The sequence below is a fragment of the Xiphophorus couchianus genome, chromosome 5 (genome assembly GCF_001444195.1).
Source record: "Xiphophorus couchianus chromosome 5, X_couchianus-1.0, whole genome shotgun sequence".
Classification (NCBI taxonomy): domain Eukaryota; kingdom Metazoa; phylum Chordata; class Actinopteri; order Cyprinodontiformes; family Poeciliidae; genus Xiphophorus; species Xiphophorus couchianus.
The window spans coordinates 31,725,338-31,748,139 of record NC_040232.1 but is presented as its reverse complement, the minus strand read 5'-3'; the positions used below and the strand labels follow the sequence as shown (position 1 = coordinate 31,748,139).

At 39.7% G+C, this 22,802-nt stretch overlaps 1 protein-coding gene and 1 long non-coding RNA gene across 5 annotated transcripts; one reads left to right on the top strand and one right to left on the bottom strand.

Annotated features, from left to right (window-relative positions):
- Nucleotides 1–340: 340 nt before the first annotated feature.
- Nucleotides 341–17,868, bottom strand: LOC114143915 (uncharacterized). 3 transcript variants are annotated; one of them, XR_003595351.1, is made up of 6 exons: nt 17,059–17,868; nt 16,919–16,975; nt 9,099–11,284; nt 6,920–7,016; nt 1,158–1,242; nt 341–1,026 (listed from the first exon to the last, which is right to left on the bottom strand). It is a non-coding gene; the product is annotated as an uncharacterized LOC114143915 (long non-coding RNA). The 3 variants fall into 3 exon arrangements; XR_003595352.1 differs by having other exon boundaries at nt 11,177–11,284; XR_003595353.1 differs by lacking the exon at nt 9,099–11,284.
- Nucleotides 17,869–19,264: 1,396 nt separating this feature from the next.
- On the top strand, nt 19,265–21,436 carry LOC114144070 (kallikrein 1-related peptidase b11-like). Of its 2 annotated transcripts, none has more exons than XM_028016538.1 (6): nt 19,265–19,391; nt 19,556–19,745; nt 19,824–20,006; nt 20,150–20,211; nt 20,756–20,823; nt 21,006–21,436. In XM_028016538.1, exons 1-6 carry the CDS (start codon nt 19,355–19,357, stop codon nt 21,159–21,161), a joined length of 696 nt encoding a protein of 231 aa, XP_027872339.1. In that variant the 5' UTR covers nt 19,265–19,354; the 3' UTR covers nt 21,162–21,436. The 2 variants fall into 2 exon arrangements, with proteins under 2 accessions (XP_027872339.1, XP_027872338.1); XM_028016537.1 differs by having other exon boundaries at nt 20,756–20,904.
- The last annotated feature ends 1,366 nt before the right edge of the window (nt 21,437–22,802 follow it).

Sequence of the window (22,802 nt, the reverse complement as noted above, 5' to 3'; positions counted from 1 at the left end):
AAGGCAGTAAAACAAACTCCCTCTCAATTCAAAAAAATGTCTAAAACCTCCTGAAAAAAACCAAACAAAAAAACAAGCAAGTTTCCTGTTTTAAAGGAAGCTGAGCGTCACTCGAAGCGTGGACAGGAAGAGTACATTGGCCAACAGGAAACTGTTCCCTCCTGCATGCTAAACACTGTGGAGAGGAATGTTTGGATAACCTTTTTAATCTGCACTCAGTTTACTGCTGAATCCACAGTTTTGCTTTACATGCGGAAAATGTCCTGAACTTGCTGTTCCTGTGTGGGCGTGAACAATTACTGCTTGTCTTGATGAAAAAGCCAAAATGATCCGTTTGGAATCAAGATGTTCTTCTGCAGTTTAATTCATTGCTTTATATCGTGGAGAAAGAAAAACAGGAAAAGACTGGCATACAAGATTGTCATAATAACTGGTAGGCATCTTTGGACATGAGATCAGTGCTTTAAAATGCCAGCAGACACAAGATGATAACCAAAAATAACCAAAGATTTGCTTTACAATTCTCAATATGGACATTTGTTTAGTTATTTTTTTATTGACATGTTTTATCTCTTGACGAACACTCCCACCCAGATGGTCTGGGTCGTGGAAGGAAGGAGGAAACAGACCCGGTGCGTGGTATCTGGGCCCAGCACTCTCTGCTCCTGTTTATCCACCAACATCCCGCACAAAGATGCCGGCCTCAAAGTCAGACAACAGTGAGTAATCTTGACCAATCTGCTCCTCCGTTCCTCTGGCTTCTGCTTTCCTCCTAGCAGGCTGCAGCCCTAAGCCAAGGGCTCAGCTGGCGTCGCGCGGAGCCGCCGGGCAGGAGTGCGATGCGCTGAGTGCGCACACAGCCCACCTGGCTGCTACACTGGGTGTGATCGCCGAGAACGATGGTGATGATGATGATAGCAGGGACTGTAGTGTCAGTGGATGATCATGGCAGAGATGATATGGGGACCCATCTGGGGAGAGATGCTGGTAGTTCAGATGTTTTGAAGTGTGGTGGTCTTGTGTGGCCTTTTAGAAAAGGGAGGAAGTGTTGAGAGGGGTGAAAGGTTAACAGCTGGTTTTATTAGTTTGAAACAAGTCACACTAAAAATACTCTGGTTACATTATTGTTTATTCATTGTACACCTTTTTAGCCTTACCAGCACCTGTATGTTTTTGATCGACATGTTTAGCCTCCGTTGGTTGAAGCAGGAGCATTTAGTGCCACTTGTTGGTGTGTTGATGCTGTAAAGTGAATTGCCCATTGGGACATGAATAAAGATCTGAATCTGAATCCTAATCAGGTGAAGAAACTCATAATGTCAGTACACTGGAATCGATTCCCAGCAACCACAGCTAGATTATTCAGAACTGCTGAATTTGTCCATATGTTTTCAGGTCATGACCCAAACCTCAGTGAATATCTAATATCTAATGAGAAATAAATAGAGAACACTGGAAGAAAATTTGTTAGAGGCAAAAAAAAATAAAAATCCCTGGCTGAGCCGACAGGTCCAGTCGGCAAAGAGAAAACAGCATTTCAACTAGAAGAAATGTATCCATCACTTTTTAAAGTGCCAGAAATTATTTCACATTCAGAGACATAGTAGGATTGTACCATAAGGATAGAAACATTTTCTGTTTGAGTTGCTTTTCTATAGCTGAAACCATCTGAAACTGGGTGCTAGCTGTCAGTGTTTCACAAACACTTCTCTATAAAGTCACTGAAATCTTTCTATGACACATAAATGAACCATGACTGACAATTAAACCTCTGCAAATTACTCTATCTTTTTACTATTAGGCTGTCCGGCTTAGTTATCAGGCAGATTCAGTTCTGTGCAGGGAGCATGTCGAACTGTTTTCGCTGCTTTTGCGACTAAAGTCAGAAAATAAACACTCGCTAAAAAGAGGCCCGACAGTAACACAGGATGAGGCCATGCTGTGGCTGAACGCAGGTGCGAGCAATGCTTTCGCTAAATGTTACAATGAAACCTTAAAATAATCTAAGTCATGTGCTTTCCATTTTAGCCGGACGGTATATCTGAGGAAATGTAAGCTGAAAGTGAAACGCTCAGTGGAAAACACCTGGTTTTCTCAAGCAAAAACGAAAATCTCAGTTTTGTTTTGAGCCTCAGTACCACAGTACGGATTGGGCTTCAATGTGCCATGTACTTCTCCATCAAAGAAAAATATAATTTCAAAAGCAATACCTTCAGACTTGAGGGAGTTTCTGTTGTTCTTTGGGGTTTTATAACTTATAACATTTGTGCAGACCAGTCGGAATCCTTAGTCCAAAATTTGTGGAAACAAAATCCATCAAGATTTTTATTTATTTCTTCCTCAGTAAAAATTGACGATTACAACTTTAAAAATAAGATTCCACGATGTTTCTTGCCACAATCTGTTTTAATGTCTATATGATTACGCCCCTGTAACGTTTTGGCCAGGTGATTGGTTCATACCTTACAGCTAAAGGAAAATGTTTTTTTTTTTTTCAAACTTTACTCAGCTGGTGTACGTCACTCAGTTTGAAGTATCGTAACGTATCAGTTTAAGTTATAGAAACGTAATTGTATTAATCCCACTCAATTTTCCATAAAAATCCAAACAAGGAAAGATTTCCCAACATTTTTTTTGTGACATTGTCTGAACCAGAAGCAAATTCCTGACAAATATGCAACTAGCATTCCCTTAGCAAGTGAAATGTTAGCTTAGTTTCGCTCAAACATTTTACTTTCATGCCCATCGGGCAGGAATGCTGCTGGGGCGAAACGGAGATTTATGACTAAGCTCTGTCACTTCTTGCACGGATGTTATTTTAATTTTTTAAATCATTCCGCCTTTTGCCAGATTTTTGGCTCACACACAACACACCACTGCGCGTTTTATTTTTATGGGTGCAAGCTAAAGAAAGGTATTTAAAACTGAATTATATGTCCTGGGACTTTCAGTAAGTGGATGTTTATCGTGTGAATTTAAACCTTTCAGGTTTGATGGATAAGCGATGTGACGCATGTTGAGCCAATCTCGCAGAGGCGTGAACATTGGAAAAAGTTGTCACGCCTCTTTTAATTGTGCATGCACATACCTTCCTGGTGAGTGTTGTGTATTTGTAGATTTGGGTAAACACGGTTTGCTGTGTGTCACGTCGCTGACCCCCTGAGTCAGCATAAGCAAAAAGATCCTGTGACTGAAAGTCAACACTTTTTCCTCATTAGATCTTTTTCCCGAATTGTTTTGAAGCCGCAGGCTGCTGTTGTAGCCGTAAACAGTTTTTTTTTTTTAAAAGCTGTCAGTCAATCTCTTAGTGGGCTCTCTTGTGATTACCATAATATGCCGTTATCATAGAAACAAACACTGGCTGATTGTTCTTCACTGTCAGAATGTGTAAGCAGTAATTCCACGCCGTCTTTGAAGGTTTTCTTTCATACATAATAAAGTATTTCATTATTTTCAGTGGGCATTTTTTATAGTTTAGACCAGTGGTTCTCAATCTTTTTTCAGTGATGTACCCCCTTAAAAATATATTTTTAGTCAAGTACCCCCTGACACGGGCAAAACATTTTTGGAATTAAAAAGAGGTACAGTGCTGTAAAATCACTGTCTGATTTATTAAAGCCAAACAACTTATATCAGTGAACCTGACAAATACATCCATATTGCAAACATTGCATGGTTAAACAAAAAAGAAAAACAGAAGACGGTGACCACCAGGAAGGTATAAAACCAGTCAAACCGTTTAATTTTAAAGGATATTGAAACTAAATACTGAATATAAATTTCAGTGCATGAACACACTATATTTTATCGAACTTTTCACAAAATAATTTTTCCCAAGACTTATTATGAGGAGCCTACTGACTTTTTAAAGATATTTTGAAAAGCTTCACGTACCCCCTGCAGTACCTCCACATACCCCCATTTGAGAACCACTGCTCTAGGGTGTCCCTACGCTCTTTCAGGTCTCATACTGATGTTTCCAGTTTTGTTAGAGCCAAATTATAGACAGCGTTTCACCAGGAGACCTAGAGTGAGGAGCCCCGCCCCTTTCCCCCTTGCGCCTCAGACAGAGTTTGGGGAAAAAGATGGCGGTCGTTCTTCGTTCGCTAAAGCTGTTCTTGTTTACAGGTTAGTAGTGTGAAGCTGGTGGAAACTGTCCCCGCTAAAATGTAAATTTACAAGTTCTTTCGGTGCTGATTTCGTAATTACTTGCTAGACGTGTTTAGACGTTCGAGGGAAAAAGAGTGATTTTGTTTCATAATTACGGTTTGTAGCTATAACGGTCGTAAAACAGCCGTTATAGAAGTTTGCTACATGTATCTAAACTTCGATACACTCTCCGACCCAACCTTATTAAGATTTCGGTGGTATCCTGACGGGTTGTGTTATCTTTTGATAGGAAGTGTTAAAGTTACTCTGTTACATGTACCGGAAATCAGTTCTCATCAGTTTCAAACATTTATTATAGACGTTACCACTTTTCCCCTACTACCCTGTAATTGATTCTACTGTACTAGCTTAAGCTAGATCTAGTCCTCTAAATATGCCCATATTAAATTATAGAACTAATAATATGATTACATTTTTCAGAGTTATTACAATTCAAAGAAATTAGTAGCCTTACAATTTCACTGAACTTGAGGAATAGTTTTCTTTTTATGTAAATCTGTAAGATTTAAATCGATTGTTGAATTGTTTTGATTTGGCCCATGGATGCTGTCACAGCTGGTGGGGCTGATGTTGTTTATTGAAGTAGATGGAATATGGTTGTTTTGGAGCAACGGAAGGACACATGGACATGAATGCACAAAGGAATGTTCAATGTATGATTGCATGATTTCATGATTTTGACAATTTGTAATAAAACAGACAGAGTTTGGGGAAGAAAATGGCGGTCGTTCTTCGTTCGCTAAAGCTGTTCTTGTTTACAGGCTTCCCACTCGGAAGAAAGGAGAAGAAGAGACAAAACAAAACAAACATCAATTGTTACAACTGTTTCAATACAGCTGAGACATGTAACATAGGTATAAAAAACATTTTTTCTGAGGTAACAGCCTGCGATGTCATCGATGACATCACGTCCGTCCCTGACTGTCACTGATGACATCAGACCGACAAAACGAACGTGATGTCATCGATGACATCGCAGGCTGTTCCTTCAGAAGTGCTTGAATAAGACGACCACGTGGTAATGTGAAGGCCTGTGAAGGCCCTCGCACCGAACGTGGACGCGAGGGCCTGTGAAGGCCTGGGATCCTTCAAGGACCTGGCCTGTGAAGGCCCTCGCACCGAACGTGGACGCAAGGGCCTGTGAAGGCCAGGGATCCTTCATGGACCTGGCCTGTAAAGGCCCTCGCACCGAACGTGGACGCAAGGGCCTGTGAAGGCCAGGGATCCTTCATGGACCTGGCCTGTGAAGGCCCTCGCACCGAACGTGGACGCGAGGGCCTGTGAAGGCCAGGGATCCTTGAATGACCTGACCTGTGAAGGCCCTCGCACCGAACGTGGATGCAAGGGCCTGTGAAGGCCAGGGATCCTTCATGGACCTGGCCTGTGAAGGCCCTCGCACCGAACGTGGACGCGAGGGCCTGTGAAGGCCAGGGATCCTTGAATGACCTGACCTGTGAAGGCCCTCGCACCGAACGGACGCGAGGGCCTGTGAAGGCCCTCGCGTCCAATAAAAAAATGTTTTTTTATTGGTCCGACTCTGATGTAATATTTGAATCGTAAATGTCCTGTTTTCATTAGCTTTAAGGGGAAACTAATCATAATTAACAGAAATAATAGCTTAAAATCATCAGTCTGCGTGTAATTATTTTATAAAATGTATTTCACTTAGTGAATTGAGCGACTAAAATAAATGAACTTTTCAGTGTAATTTTTAACATGACTGTATATACCACACAAATGACAAGTGATTATTTTCAAGTTGTTTTACAAATAGAAATCTTAAGTGAGGTGTGTTTGTACGTAAAGTCCAGTATAACACATTTCTTCAAAACTAACCTAATTATTAAAAACCCACCACTCTGTGTAATTTAGTTCTCATTATAAATTCAACAGGATTATGTTATAAAACAGAAACTCAAGTTTTAAATACGTCACAGAGGACTGCTTAATCCAATCGTGAAAATTGAAAGAGTGCAGCAGAACTACAAAACCTGCTGTAAATCTGGAGTGACTATATGTCACATATTTTACAAATCTGGCCTGTATGGACGAGTTGAAAGAAGACTAAAATATTTTTATTTTAACCAAGGCGCTGTAATTCCAATAATTTTGCAGTCAAAGTCGACCAACAGTATTATCTGTTTTACTGCCACATATTGCCATTTTACAGCACAATCAAGTAATGTTACTTTCACTTGTTATAAAAATGCTGCAAATCAAATGTGACTTAAAAGAAATTTTACCTTATAGTTTAACGCCTAGAAATTGGGCTTCTGTCTCTTTAAGAAACTCCTACTCTTCCTTAAACTCCGCCTCTATTAACTCTTTAACAACATTCTTCCAAACGTTCCGCTAAGCAGTAGCCCATATAATGAGCTCAGTAGATGCTCAGTTCCACCAGGTGTTTGCTAATTGTCTGAAGCAGCAAACACCTGGTGGTGTCTGAAGGAGCTGAGTTGGGGAGACGTGGGTGGGGTTGCTGGAAGGCGGTGCTAGGTCCAACCAGGCGTTCTGCACAGCTGACTGGTTGCCAAGGAAGATTAAAGGATTTCTCAAAAATGCATGAAATAATCAAGGCAACTCTCCAGGTATGATTTTGATGAGGGAATAACATAACATGACATAAAGTTAAAAAAAAAAAAAAAAACATAATACTGCCTCTGTAATGAAGAAGGGACTTCAGATGCTCAGAAGTCATGGATTCGCTTTTCTCCAGCAGGGGAAACAATTGCGTTATCCCGGGCCTCACCTCGTAGACGCTCGGTTCAGGTCGGAGTCATCGCCACCACTGCTTCTCATCCTCCCACGAATCCCTGCGGCGTCGGCCTTTAAGGAACGTCGCGTCCCTGGATGGGAGAGGAAGGGCGCAGTGTTATTTTGAGCAGCCTGCTAATGTATGGAGGTGTGGGATTGCGTAAGGCCGCGATAAGTTGGTGATGTAAGCTGGACACAAAGAGGCTGCACTTAGATATGCAGAGCTCTTTAGCAGGAGAGGAGAGGGTGAATCATATACCACTAATCACACTGCCACCTCTACCTGTGGTGGAGATGGATTCGCTTTAAACTCAGCATGTGTTTGTCTTTTTTCATTACTTCGCTAATGTGAGTGAGCGCATTATCTACCTCTCTGTTAATGTAAAAACTGAGAGACTTCAAAAAGCCTTTCTTTTTTTTTGATGACGTATATCCAAAATGGCACTTGAGAAAGCTTGATGGCCTCCCCAGTAGGCTGAAAAATGCAACCACATATCGCAGATCTGAGTCAGGATTACAAGTAAAGAAGAGCCCATGATTTTCATCTTTCTATGAAGATAAACCCACGATTCATACAGAAGACATGCAGCTCTGATTTACAGAGTTATTCCAGTGGGTTAAATTTTTTAAAATGTTTAATTAAAAAAAAACTTTCCTTCTTGCTTCTTAAGTAATAATAGTAGTTATAGCATTGCTCTGTATTAGTCCAGGTGTTTGTATATTCAAACAAAAATCTCAGCAATGGTATCAGGTGGCAATGGTCCACCTTTAAGATTACATCTAACAAGTATGTGTCAAACTCAAGGCCCGGGGGCCTGATATGGCCCGCCGTTGCTTTTTATGTGGCCCACTCCAAATTACATCAATAAGTCACTCCATGTTTTTCACTAAATTTAGAAAAAAAAACCCAGATCCTCACATTTTTTTTTTCTGATCTTACTGCAATTTTTTCTCAAAAAAGGTCAAAAACGTTGGGTTTAAGTGACTGCAGCCTTAGCCTTACTTGATGTCAAGTTATAGTCTGTGATCGATAGGGAGGGTAATAAAAAGTCACATTTAACATAATCTGTTAGCACAAATATCGCAAAAAGATTTCTTACCAATATTTCTAAATTAGCAGCATAAAGCTGGCACTTTTGATTGCAAAAAGAAAAAAAAAATCACAAAATCCTGGAGGGACCGATCAAAAGATATTTAATATTATTTAATTTAAGAAAGACTTACTGAATGATGAAACAAACATCTATTTATTAATATTTTAACAGTTTAATTGGTTACATCAATACATTCTGACACAACCAGCCCTTTAAGAACAGTCATGTTTTTGGTATGGCCCAAAATAAAACTGAGTTTGACACCCCCGATCTAACAGGATTTATTGGCTCCCAATATTTCTCAAATTTCCACTGTAGTGCATCAAAATAGCTTAAAGCTCAGATTGAGTTCAAAAACATAAAGTAAAAACTTTCAACTACTTCCAACTACTCTTCAGACATATACTCTAGGTCTGACATGGGAAACATGCCATGTTAAAAGTGGAATGATCTACCAGTGGAGCTAGTAATTTTTCATTAAAAATGGTCTTTTGACTTAAACCAAGCTCCTCTATTTTGCTGAAAAGTTGATTGTAAGTTAATTATGTCTTATTCCAAGTGTACTCAACCAAAAACACTTAAGTTTTAGTTGTTGTTGCAGTTGGTTACTGCGGTGTATATATAAGCAATATGTATAATCTGATGATATTGGAAGGCAAAATCAAATATTTTCAAATGACAGCGTGATTTTGGCTAAAAATGTGAAACCCTGACACTTCTTCAATATAATGTCTATCACACAAAGTTGCTAAGGAGAGATATTTATTTACTTCACCCCACCACAACACAACAGCAATACCTCAGTTACATAACTGCATACCATAGTACTTAGCTGGTTGCAGGTCTGAGAAAAACAACAAACAGAGCAGAGGTTTGACTCCAACACATCATACAACATTCCTTTATCTGCCTGAACTACCAAAAGTCCCAGTGGCTGAAGGGATTTCCAAACAACACGAAACTCGCCGCAGAACCTGCGCAGGTTTACATGGACCAGTTTGTGAAAGAAGAACCTAAACCGTCCAAAACTCATACAAGACTAAATAATCTCCGAAATATCTTCCATAAATTTTAACACACGATCCCAGCTGTTCCCACGATGGCGGGGCGTCTCGGGTCTCGGTGGTTTGGAGTGAGTGCGATGAACACACGCAGACCAGCCGATGCGGCCCTGCCTTCACTGTCTGCCCCAGTTCGCCTGATGCAAAGTCACCGCTGACATCATTATGGTGCACCCGCCTGCAGGCGTTTCGGTTTATGCAACAGGAACAACGACAAGTTCAGCAACTCATCAGAGCTCTGAATGTTTTGTTTTCATTCCAGAGGCGTTTTTCTTGTATTTTTTTCCCTCTCGTCTGCGATGGACTGCCTCAGAGCTGAATGTCGACGTCACACTGTGTGTTCTTTGTTTGTGTTTGTGTTTAAAGAGGCGGGGCGCTGTTATTCTCTTAAGACCACAGAGGAAATACATTCAGTCTACTATTTTTATTTTTTTTTTTATCTCTGTTGCCGTTTCAGAAAACAAAAATTAAACTTTCAAAGACATGCCGCGTCTACACGTATCCGTACCATAGACAATCAAGTGTCAGGCCTGCTTATGTGGCACGGTTGACGTGCTCCAATGTCGAGATACGTCACGTCTTATACTTCATTCAGAAGTCGGTGCACATTAAAATAGAAAAAAAAAGGTTCTGGAGGCACAGAGCGATCAGGACAGAGACACAATCCTCGGGGCATGAAAGCATGCAACAAAGTAATGGGGAGACAGATGGAAACAGAAGCCTGCGGGTATTAACGCAGGAACAGGATGAAAAGCAGCACACAGAGAAGAGCCTTTTATATATATAATTAACTTTGTGACTCACGCGCTTTTTGTCAACGCCGCTCAACGCGCACGTGCAAACCTCATGCAATTGCTCAAAGCTGTGGCCCTTTTTCCTTCCCTTTTTCTGTTTGACGTTTTCATGCAGGACAAGAAGGAGGCATGCTGGTAAGGAGCTGACTGAGCTTCCGTCCCAAATTAAGGTTGACGTAACAGGATGAGATCCACAGCCCCATCAAGATCACAAAGCACCTCGGTTTATTTAGGGGGGGAAAAGCGAATTTGTTCTGATTTTCTATTGTTTCTGATTACCATGTTATTAAAGTATTTTGTAGGCATAAACTATGTTCAAATTCTGTCCTAGGTTTTAACAAAATCATTCAAAGGAAAAACTTTTGAAGTTTCATGATATTTCAAACCTAGACTATTAAAAGTATCGCATTGGTATCAATATCAATATCGGTAATTCTGGTCCTGGATTTGCGTGGTGTCAATTCGATATCAAAATCTGAAGTATCAGAAGCGGTAATAAATGTGGAGGCTGAAGAAAATTTTAGAAAAACTGTCCACACTCAGGATAAATCTCAGATTCGGTTTCCGAAGCGGTGCGCAGGCCAGAGTTACATCAAAAGACGAGACGCACAAAACAAACTGATAAGGAGAAGTCCCGTCTCACGGCTCTCCATCTTACACGGAGCAGCAGGGACTTCTTAGAAAATACATTAAGCCTTATCACAAAGGTTTTATTGATGACAGAGACAGCCTTCCCAGCGTGATTCAGCCTTTCCTCATTTCCTGTTGACCACGGCCAGGAAGGCGAGGAGAATCTTGAGAATCGAGCCGGCCTGAGAGCGGAGCCGCGGAGATCAGAGGCAGATGAAAGCGCACGAAGAGGAGGAGAGAAAGAGAGAGAGGAAAAAAAACGTGACTGCTTCATCATCATGGATGCAGTCACCCTGGAGAGTTCTCATTAGTGAGTGACATGATAAGGTGTGAGTGTCAGGCGAAGCAGATCTTAACACTGTCACAGTCTCACATCTAATTGGACTGGTGGCAGCTTTACTCATGTTGTTGTTGTTGTTTGAGAGAAGGAAGACACGGCTTCAAGATGATTAGACACGAGCAATGGATGGAAGAACAAAGGACTGTCTGAGTGTCCCAGGAACATGTAAAACACAACATCACACACACACATTTACAGAAATAGCATCTGCTTTTCTGTTTTTGCGCAGAGGTTTTCCTCACTCACATAGCAGCAGTTGTGAAGTTTTGAGCATATTCAGTGCAAATCCAAACACAAGAATTTATTTATCTGGAAGATTATTTTTTCATTCACAGAGTCGTCCTCCCTGAATGTAAGATGTGTTGCGGGGGCGTTGCTGCGACTGCTGCTGCCTCTGACGTAGAAACGATCCCCTCTCGTGCTCTGGTATTACAGCTAGTCCTAGAAAACGAGAGGCAGGAAAAAATAAATAAATAAAAGGAGAGTTAGTCATTATGCTCAGACGAGCGTCATCTCTATGATCACAGAGTCATCTGCTGAGCTGATGTATTTTACAAAAAAATTGCAAAGTGTGTACCATCAGAGCAGGTGTATTTCCTCTGCTTCATTATTTGTTTTTGATTTTTTTTGTTACACAAAATGACATGACTTTTATGAGGTCAATTTTATTCAAGAATTTTGTTTCGCTTCCCACATAAACGTATCGGACAATTCTGTTGGAGCTGCAAATAGTGATTAGGAAATTGTGACGGCGTGTGTATTATTCTCTTTTTAATACACACTGTGTTATGTTATTAACCAATTAATTTCTCTCTGATAATATTTCGACTCGTTTTCCTACAGGCATTAGATAAGGGAATAACAGAATGACAACAAAATTGTATTTTGATAAAAAAAAATAAAATAAAAAATCCAGCATTGAGCAGCTCTATTTGTTAATTCAGGCAAGATATGTTATCCTCTTGATCAGGGGTGTCAAACTCATTTTTGTTTTGGGCCAAATCAAGATCACGAATGCTCTTAAAGGGCCAGTTGTGCCATAATGTATTGATCAAACCTTTTCACAAACTGTTAAAATATCAATAAATTCTTAAAATTAAATAACATTAATAATCTTTCCAGTTCCTCCAGGATTTTGTGATTCTTTTAGTGATTTTTTTGCAATAAAAAGTATTTGTGATGCTAATTTGGAAATATTTGCACTTATTTCTGGCGGTAAATGCGACTTTTTATTACTCACTATAATCATACTATAATCTATACTCACTATAGATCATGGATCTATAGTCCAGGATCATGGATCTATAGTCCATGATCTATAGATCATGGTCTATAGATCATGGACTATAATCCATCAGTTAAGGCTGAGACAGCTGTTTAGTACAAGTAAGAAATGTTTTGCCAATTTTTACTTTGCGGCCAGGATTAGGCAAGTACCAACTGTCGTATTTTTAGAAATTCTTAAACTTTACATGTTGTTTCTGGTTAAAAAGACACCAGTCAGCTGATTCCTCTCCCGACTTTTATTAGGAATATCAAGACAGGTGATCCAGGTTCAAGCATTTGCCAATTCCAAGCAGGAAAACAAATGTTCTAACCCTCGGATATTAGTTATACCTTAAAATATAAAATGTAGTCCCATAGTTATTTCCTGCCCTAAACAGATACATCAGTGATATACAGCATAATGTAGTATGGCATAAGTAACAGATACTCCATTGATGCACTTCATTATCAATACACATCATCAGGACGCTGTTCAGAACAATATGGACTGATGGAGCCATCTTGTCTCTGCACCTGAAACATATTCACACCCTCCTATAGGAATCCCAGCCTCCCTTCTGAAAGGTAATTTTTCTGCCTCAGCTCTCAAAAGTTGGTGCTCCTGCTTCACTATGACTTTATTTAGATGTTAAACACAAGAAACCCCAAAACATCTGCTTCTTACAACTACGTGCAATTATCCAGAGCCACCGCCTTTTGAGCTAAAAGTGCTTGAAAAGTTTGAAATCTTCTGACGAAAATGCAGCTGAATTCAAACGGCCTGTCAAAAAGTGTGAACATGAGATAAGTGAACAAAAAATGTGTTTTCCTCCTGTTGGATGACAAAGAGCTGCACTCAGCCTGTCATGTGAAGGCTAGTTACCACAGGGGGGAGCTTCTTCAAGAAAAGATATTTCCCCCCAATTTTATTTCTGAGTTCTATTTCTGCAGAACCTTTACTTCTCTGCTTGAGCTCGGATCATTAAGGTATTCTTGGCTTTAAAAGAAATTTAAATTTCCAACTCAGGCAGGGAGTAGGATGATTGTTTTTCTTCGTGATGTCGTAATATACTTGCAAAACATGATAAGCTGTTTTTAGCATTTTAGATTCAGATAAATAATGAGTCTCTACTGATAATTTGTAGAGACTACCAATTAGTCTCTACAAATTAGTCTCTGTAACTGCAGTTACAAACAGTCTGATTCAAAATGCCTTGTCTGCCAGGTTGATTGGTACGTAGGTGCCTCTTTTCGTGCTCTGAATAATTCAATAATTGATCCATCAAGGTTCCTTAAAAAAAATAAATACTGGTCAGATAAAGAAGTGACAGAAGAATTATTAAAAAGCACAAAATGAAAAAAGTATAAAGGAGGAGTAAGAAAAATGTTCCAACTTTTTCTCGAAAAAATTCCTAATGCAATTTTAAGCCGAAGAATAGAATAGAAGGAATATGTAACTTTTTATCCCACGTTGCTGCGACAGACTGGCGACCTGTCCAGGTGACCCCGCCTCCCACCCGAAACGTTAGATGGAGATGGACAGCAGCACCTCTCCTGACCCCACTAGGGACAAGGGTGTTAGAAAATGGATGGATGGATGGATGGATGGATGTCCCACATTGGGGAAATTCAGGTGTCAGGCAGCAAGTTAAGGTATGTGGGGACATGCATCTACATAAGATTGAAATAATAAAAAAATAAATAAAAATAAAAGACTGCTTTATGGACTGCTCTGTTATTTTTTTTCCCACATTGGGGAAATTCACAATAAAGTGAATTTGAATTTTGAATTGAATTCATTTTTCTTGGCCTTAAGCTGGTTATGTTACTCTTTTTGTGTATTTTAATCATCTGTCATTGTGTTTTTATGTCTGTTATTTCACTATTTTGCCTATTTTACCTGTGAAGCACTTTAGTCACTCCATTGTATTTAATACTGCTATACAAATAAAGATTAATTGGTTAAAAATGTTGCACTTCCTCACTGCACACCAGACATTTTGGGAACTTCACATTGGTGACTAAACTTTTTTTTTCTTTAGACTGCCAGATATTCAGATATGTTGGAGTCATTTTTACTAATAAGCAAAGCTCATGTCCCCGCTGAGCTCCGTCCCACTGTTGACGAGCCGCTGTTCCTGCCTTCACGGTGACCGCCGGAGAGGCGAGGAGACAGCTGGAGCCGGGGCCGCGGGGCCCTGATGGGATCAGCTGGCAGGTTTCTGAGGAGTCGTGCCAGCCAGCTGTCTGCAGTCGTGAGTCACGTTCTCAACCAGGAGAGCAGACCAGCTTGGTGGGACGCCTCCTGCTTTGTTCCCGTTCCCGAGAAATAGCGTCCATCTGGCCGCAGGGCCAGCTGGCCGCCAAGTCACCCCAGATGAAGACAAAGCAGACGTTGGTCTTCGCCACGCCACAGGTGTGTGTGAGAGTTGCTCAGGTCTATGTGGCTAAACCAGCATTGGTTCATGTATGTATGTTTTCTGCCATTAAATAAGAAAGGTATAGAAAGGTACCCATTTCTATACAAATATTTTCCAGGTGAAATTAGTTCCGGCTGGACAAAGTGGGCGTGGTGTAAAAGAAGCTGCCTCATTCATCCTGACATGTCCTCCTGGTGCTCCCACCGTGTGGCTCGCTCCCAGTGAGTTCTGGCTGTAAATCAGCAACAGGTCGCAAAGTGAACGCTACTGCGCTGCTCTTCTCCTCCTCTTCCTCCTCCTTTGCTGAAGTCCGGTGTTGGTGCTGGTGTGTTGACGGTGTCTTCCTCTTCTGTGTGCCGTGATTACTGTGCTTGGGTTGTCTCACTGCTTCTGGTGCTTTAAAGGTTTTCTTGTTTGTTTGTTTGCTGTATTTGGTGGAAGCCGGCCCTTGCTATTGGTCCCTTTACCTCAGCTACTGTGATTTCTCTTCTGTTTTCTTGTTTGCTTTTCTTTTATAGGGCACTGTTTTTAAAATAATATTTTAAATAGAATTTAATAAATTGCTTTGTGAACTGTCTCAGATGTCATACACACCTGCATATTTGAAACCTGTGTGCCTTAAAAAGAAGGTAATGTTCCCTGGGTGAAATTCCTAGGGTGGCGTTGCTGAGCTGCTTATTTTTTGGGTCCAAAATTAAAGTTGCATAATATTTCTGAGTTCCATTTATTGTTGCCACAATAAAAAAAAATCTTAATTGTTATTAGTAATTATTACAGTTTTTTTCTCAGAGGGTACACACTTTTCTGTTTCTGTGTTTGGATGTAGAAAGGCCCACCAAGGACCACTGCTGCTAACTTCATGCTCTGACTGCAGAAATTGACACATTTTAGCAAGAAACTATTTTCATGTATCCATTTCCTGATTAGTACAAAAAAAAGCTTGTTTCCAAAGTCCAAAAACATGCATGGTAGTTTAGTGGCAACTCTATATTTCTTTTACAGGGGTGTGTGTGTGTGTGTGTGTGGGGTGTGTGTGTGTGGGGGCTGTGTGTGCGTTTCTTAACTTTTCCTTGGTGTACTCTGCCTTTCACCCGGTGACTGCTTCGATGGATAAGTTAATGGGTGGACTTCCTGTCAGATGTGTCTGTTAGGAAAGTACTGGACTAATATTTGGAAGGTCCTGAGTTCAAGACTGACAGCAGCTTCTATTTTCTTTATTTTATTTTTTCACCAGTCAATGTCAGCTAACAACAGTTCTGCATTTAGACATCTAATGATCACCCAGATCTCAGAAAAAAGTTCACATTTTGAAGTAGATATTGGAAATATTTAGCTTAGATCTGTGTCAACCATTCAGACATTGTTTAACCCCTTACCTGCTATGAGGACACCGGTGTCCTTGCATCCTTAAAATTCATCTAACAATAAGACCTTAAAATATCTTAAATTCATTGAAAAGATATAAATACGTTAATCACAAGTCTTAAATTTTGTTGTGGCAAGACTATTTACCTTTGTATGTTCTATGTGGATTTCTTTTTTCTTTGAGAGGTTTGCAAACATCTTCATTGCCTTTTGTGACTCGAGGCAGCTGCAGCTATAAGTAACTAGCTGCTAACAGCGGCTAAAGCTAGCTAGTTTACTCTCGTCCATCATGGTTAAGTTTAAAGTGATTGCCAGTTGGCGGAACGATGTTCGTCCTGACACTCTGCACACTTTTGTTGGCTACCAATACGATATGATTAATTTTCTGTCTTGTTCCATGCCTTACATTGAATTCATAATGGTCTTAAAGCCTTAAAGTTGAGTTGGTGAAACCTGCAGAAACCCTGATTGACTAACATGCAAGTGTTTAAGGTGGCATTTAAATTAAAATAACACTATATACCAGAAAAAATGCTATTCAAAATGGGCTGCTTTCTGATTATACTACGTCTTTTCCCAAGAAGTAAATTAGCACAGTTTAAGAGAATGTCGTTAATCCATAAAAACTATCTCTGCTGTGGTTCTCACAGTATCTGTTCTGCCCCTAACAGGTTCCAATCAAATTCCTAAGTCATGTTGCTGGTCGATAATATTTGTGTAGTGTGTGAAATATTCTGATATGTATGACTTTATTCACTACATGAATATAATTAAGTGAAATACTGTAAATTGCCTTTAAATTCTAATTTACTACATTTCTATATGTATAAGTAACTTATATTTATATTTAACTTATATTTACCTCTACGCAGGACAAACAAATATTCAAATAAACAGGACCAGTAAATTACTAGCCTGCTACTTAAGTAGACTTTTTTCAGTTATTGTATACAGGAATAAATATAATTACATAAAGTAACTAATCTTTAAGACAAAATAAAGATATCAGCATTTATCTCATTACCTTTGATCTTGTGACACCGGTGTCCTCATAGCAGAAGTTTGATCTTGTGACAATTAACTGCAGATGCCAGCCAAACAATTAGCATTAGCTACCACCACCAGCATGCTAAACAAACAAACTACATTGTGCTCGCAACTCACCAGTTCCATTTACAGTTCAGTGCATGTCAGCTTGTCATGGCTCCAAGATCACTGGGTGTTCAGATCCAAATAATTGTTATATTGTGAGTCTTAAAAGTGCATAGCAAACAAAGATAGAACTAGTTGTTTGGAAGCACAAACCATTAGCACCTCTGTCTACAGCTCCCCCCCTCACACCTGACTGGGAAAGCTGGAGCAGGCTTGTATAACCATTCCAGATGCAGTGATTGGGTGAATGCACTATGTGACTATGTTACCACTCTAACCAATGGTACTGCATCTGGAGCAGCAAATGTGGGCTGAAGGGCAGATTTTACCCTGAGTTACCCTTACATTTTGCTGTACTGGTAGGTTTTCCTCTTTTTCCTCCACAAGTGCTACTGTACTTTTCCATTTCTTTTCCCCCTGAAATTAGTAATATTTTTATCATGTTTGATCGGCTTATTTGAGAATCATATTGAATTTGATATGTTTTTACTCATTGGCTTAAGCCATATTTTTTTACCATATTTAATGTCTTCAATCTTATTATCACATTAGCTTAGCTTTGTGGGACGTGTCCAGACTGTTACAACACTGAGGGCTGGGGGTCACTACTGGAAACATGGCGCTCGGTGTGGGAGCCATGGGACAATGCGACGGTTAGAAAGAACTGTCCGCCATATTTTAGCTTAGCATCCACCTGCACCAACCACACTTAGTGGTTATGGTGGGGTGGTATCTGTGCCACCCCATCAGGAGGGTTGTTAGGATTACATAATTCTTTGTTTACCTCTATCTCTTTTAGCAGCTTGCATGCTCATCTATACACACACACACACACACACACACACACACACACACACACACACACACACACACACACATACATATGTGCACGCACATATGTACACGTAAGGATAAAGGAAATGACACATTAGGATACAGCTTGTGTGTGAGCAGACAAAACGCTAAGAGAAAAGACAAAGAGTCCTTTTGTCCATAACAGAGTGTTCATTATAAATTTCTTGTAACATTTTTGGTCTATAAAGTCACAGGATTCATAGTTTCTTTTTTGATAGATATTTTAGTTTTTCACAATGTAGCATCAGGGCTTTTTTTCTATTTTTTTGTATTTATGTTTGGCCTTAACTTGCTCTTTGTTAGCACATTAGCTCCACTTTACATCAAACCAAATTTTAGCCACATAAAACAAATGGGGTTTTTTCTGATTAGCAGATGAATATGTAATCACGTCTCTAATTAGTCAAATCACAGACTGTTAATCACCAGTTTGTCTCATTATTTCATGCCACTGCTCCTCATCCCTTCTCCCATTACATATAATATAAGAAATACCTTTGAAAACAAGGGAAAGTAAACAGACTCTTGAAAATGTAAATGTCACATTTAAACTTAATGGCAAAAGCAAACAAAATTACAGCATGTAATTAGATATTTTTGTGTGAGTTCCTGAAGTTTCCACATTTATACTTTATCACACACAAAAACAGAGCCGGGCAGAGTGATGTAAACGCCGCACATAATTCTTTGTTTAAAAAATATAAATCATTCTCACCGCTCCTCAACACACACCACTGAAAACACAACTACAGGTTATAACATAGAGCTGCACAAGCAGAGCTAACGAACAGAAAGGAAACATAAGTCCTCAAAGGCGGTTGATGAAAATATCCATACAGGTCAGCCTGTGTTCAGTTTGAGTGAATCGAGGCGAATGCAATTTGTGCTGAGGAAAACTTTGGACATCAAGCAGCAACAACTTGCGAGGCAAAGCACAGAGGCGCCAGTGGTGTGATTGGTCCACGCTCCGGCTTGTGACCTGTTAAATGCATCAACGATAAACCCATCTTTCAGGAATTACTCTGCTCCGCCAGTGAAACGCTCAGCGCAACAGAGATACTTGAAGTACAAATTATTTTTAAAAAACTTAAGAGACTTTTTTTCTTATCACCTAGACAAGCAATGCTTGGTGTGGGGGCAAAAATAGACTTATAATACACTGGGGAAAAACCTGATTAATGGGTCCAGATTTATAAATAATGTGTTTTAAACTTAAGATTATATGTTAAATAGCAAGTCTTTTCGAGTAAAGTCAAGTCCATGTCTCTAAAGACTTTTTCCAGTCAAGTCTAAATTCTTAGTGTTATATATGTTAGGAAACAGATTGATGTCATGTGATTGGACAGATCAGGGTCCATCCTGTGATTGGTGGCTTCTTGTCCAGCAGGAAGTTGTGAACAGAGTTTAAAAGCTGCTACAGGACTGCAGACATTCACAGGAAGCTGGACCAGCAATGGCTCTGCTGAAGGTTCTGCTGCTGCTGGAGCTGGGTGAGTCGGACACACTGGAGACACTGGATACTCTTCCACTGGCTCTGAACGCTATGAGTTATGTTGATCTGTGTTTTACTGTTTTCATTATAAAGCTGTCATGTTGGTTCCTTATTTCTACTGTGTGGATTTAATTTGCTAAAACCAGCAACTTTCTTGTCCAGGTGTTGCAGTGAACTCAGTGTCTCTGCAGAAGAGAATCATTGGAGGTCAGACCTGTAGAGACGATGAACGTCAGTATCATGTGAATATCTTTAGATCTAATGGAAAAAAGCATTATATGTGTGGAGGATCTCTGATCAGTGATCAGTGGGTTCTGACTGCAACTCACTGCTGGGAGTCAGATCGAGGATGGTGAGTGAGGATAAGTTTTACTGAAAAATCACCTATAACTCTGTTTGTTTCTCTAATAATTGTGTTTTCTTTGCCCAGGGTTAATGAGGTACATGTAGGAGTTCATCCTAAAACAGCTGCAAAGATGACTTACACAATCACTCAACATAAAATTTATAGAGACTGCAACGGTCGTGAACATGAGATTATGCTCCTGAAGCTGTCAGAAAAAACAACAATCCGACCAATCAAACTGCCTGACTGTCCAGATACTCTCCTACTGTAAGTTTTATCTTCTCAAGATTCAGAACTTGGTTCTTGATCTGCAAGATGAGGCAAAGTTCATGCAGGAATATTTGGTTTCCCACAGTTAGTTGTTTTTCTTAATGTGACTTATTTTTAGTTTTCTTTTTCTTGTGTTTCAGCGGCACCAAGGTTCAGATTGCAGGTTATGGACCAACAAGAGTTGGCATTTTCAACAGTAGAAGTGAGATGAATGTTTATGTTTCTCATTGTTTATGTTATTACCTCAAATGATTCAGATGATTCAAATCATTTTTAGACTCTATTGTAGCTGAACTTAGTAAGCTGGTTGACGATTTGATCACAAACTCTGAGATAAACTGCTTAAAGCTGAAATAGGAAGATCTGAGAAAACTGTGAGCTTAGCCTGAAAATTTGAACAAGCTCACATAACAGGTTGCTCCCCTGTACAGTGAACAGGTTGTACATGAGCATTGATTGACAGCGCTAAGATCCTCCTCTTGGCTCTGATTGGTTGTTTTTGACCTGGAGTGGTGCATTTCTGCAGACAACTAGGACAACAGGGAGAAGGTTTAGGAGATCAATCTTCTCATAGAGTATCTGTTTCATATTTACCGTGAGGACATAGTGACAGTTTTGATTTAAAAACAAGCATTTTATACAAGTAACATACTGCAGTTTAATGACCACAAACAAGGTGATAGCCTGAGCAAAATGTGTCAACACTTCAACAGACCTTACGTGTTTATGCTGCTTTTTCTCAACAGTCATACATCTTTCTGATGATCTTCAGTGTGCCGAGTTAAAGATTGATAAAAATGACAAGATGGAAGAGGTATTGTCAAGATGCAAGTACTTTAAGTACAGTTACCAGAATTGGTACAGTGCGAAAACCACCAAGAAGGACACATCTGCTGTATGTCGGTCTTTAAACTATTTTCTGCACAAAAGCTTGATGTTTATTTTACTGGATAAATCACAGCAGCATAACAACTGAAAGCTTTGTGTTTGTGACAGGGCGACTCTGGTGGAGGATGGGTGTTCAGGAACAGGCTTTATGGCGTCCATGCCTTCTCTGGAGATTCTTCGTATGCACACGCTACACCAACTGGTTTCATGGACGTCTGTGCCTACAAGAAGTGGATAGATGACACAATTAATCCAATTATATAACCAAAGAAATCCTGGGTTTCTCAGTGTGTGAATTGTGGCTAAATGCATATGTTCCCAGCATCACAAAATTACAAAGTTCAAGTCAATCTTTAAATTTCAGTTTTCACTTGACTCATTTTCTGATTTATAGCTGAATTCCTTGGGAATTAAAATTATTGTGTACAAGCTAATCTGTGTTACTATATTATTTCTCAAGTGAAGCTGCTGTTTACTTGATAATCAGTAATAATATCCACTGTCACATGACTAGAAAATAAATGTCTGTTATCTGATCAGATTGTCTCTCTTGTGCTTATTTCTGATTATTAGTTGAGAAAATAACAGATTCTAAATTATTGAACATATTTTTTGTTTTAAAGGCTGTTAAACTCATCATTAAGTTGACCAACCAGTTTAGAAAACAATGTTATCATTTGTAAACCATCTAGTAAATCCTGATGAGTTTTGAGCAAAAATATTTCTGAATAATAGTTTGAATTTCGGAAACCTTCCAAAAACAGACATGCAGGCTAAATATTTAGCTTGGAGCTAATTATTTGACATTTGACATTGAAAGATTAAACTTCATTTTTTACTCTTAACACATCAAATAAAATTTTATTTGTATCACACATTTCTTCAACAAGGCATTTCAAAGTTCTGTACATTATAAAAACACAAAGTCGTGCAACATAGAATCAGCAATCAAAACATTACATTAAGTCGAGTGCCATCGTTAAAATCTCAATTAATTATGCTTCAACAGCGACTTTAAACAGGTGGGGGTTTTAGTCTAGAGTTAAAGGAATTCAGTGTTTCAGGAGTTCTGCAGTTTTCAGGAAGTTTGATCCAGATCTGTGGAGCATAGAAGCTGAATGTGGCTTCTCCTCGTTTGGTTCTGGGGAGGCAGAGCAGAACCAGAAGACCTGAGGGGTTTAGAAGGTTGGTACAACAACAGCAGATCTTTTTTTTTTTTCTCCGAAGAGTTTTTGCGGCGCTAGTGGTTCGTATTTTTTTTGACAGTAGGCAGACAGGAAGGAGGGTGAGGAGAGAAGACATGCGGCAAAAGCCGTCGGGACCGGGAGTCGAACCCGCGACGTCCGCGTCGAGGACTAAGACCTCCAAACGTGGGGCGTGCTAACCCCCTGCGCCACCACGGCACACCCTCAACAGCAGATCTCTAATGTATTGTGATGCTGAGCCGTTTGGTGATTTATAAACCACCAGCAGTATTTTAAATTCTGCTGGTTGTTTATATTCTCTCAGTGGAACTGGGGTGATGTGCTCTATCTTCCTGGTTTTAGTGAGAAAAACCATGAGCAGCAATGTACTGCTCTGAGTAAAAAATCAATCAGTTGTCTGATTGATTCGTTAGTCAGACTTGTGAAGACACGGTTGCAGTAATCGATGCGACTCAAGATAAACTCCTCCATGAATGGATGAGCTTCTCTGCATCTTACTGAGACATCAGTCCTCTAATTCTGGAAATGTGATGAAGGCCGACTTTGTGACTGTCTTAATGTGGCTTTGAAGGTTCAGGTCAGAGTCCATCACTACTCCCAGGTTTAAGATCGCTGGTTTTCAGTTGTAATAACTGAAGCTGTGCATTGACTCTAGATCTATAACTCTAGATCGTTCCTCTTTAGGTCCAAAAATAATAAC

Coding starts and splice junctions, on each gene's coding strand:
- LOC114144070 (XM_028016537.1), top strand. CDS start 19,355: ATGGCTCTGCTGAAGGTTCTGCTGCTGCTGGAGCTGG. Junction 19,392..19,555: donor TCTGCTGCTGCTGGAGCTGG/GTGAGTCGGACA, acceptor TTTCTTGTCCAG/GTGTTGCAGTGAACTCAGTG. Junction 20,905..21,005: donor CCAAGAAGGACACATCTGCT/GTATGTCGGTCT, acceptor TGTTTGTGACAG/GGCGACTCTGGTGGAGGATG.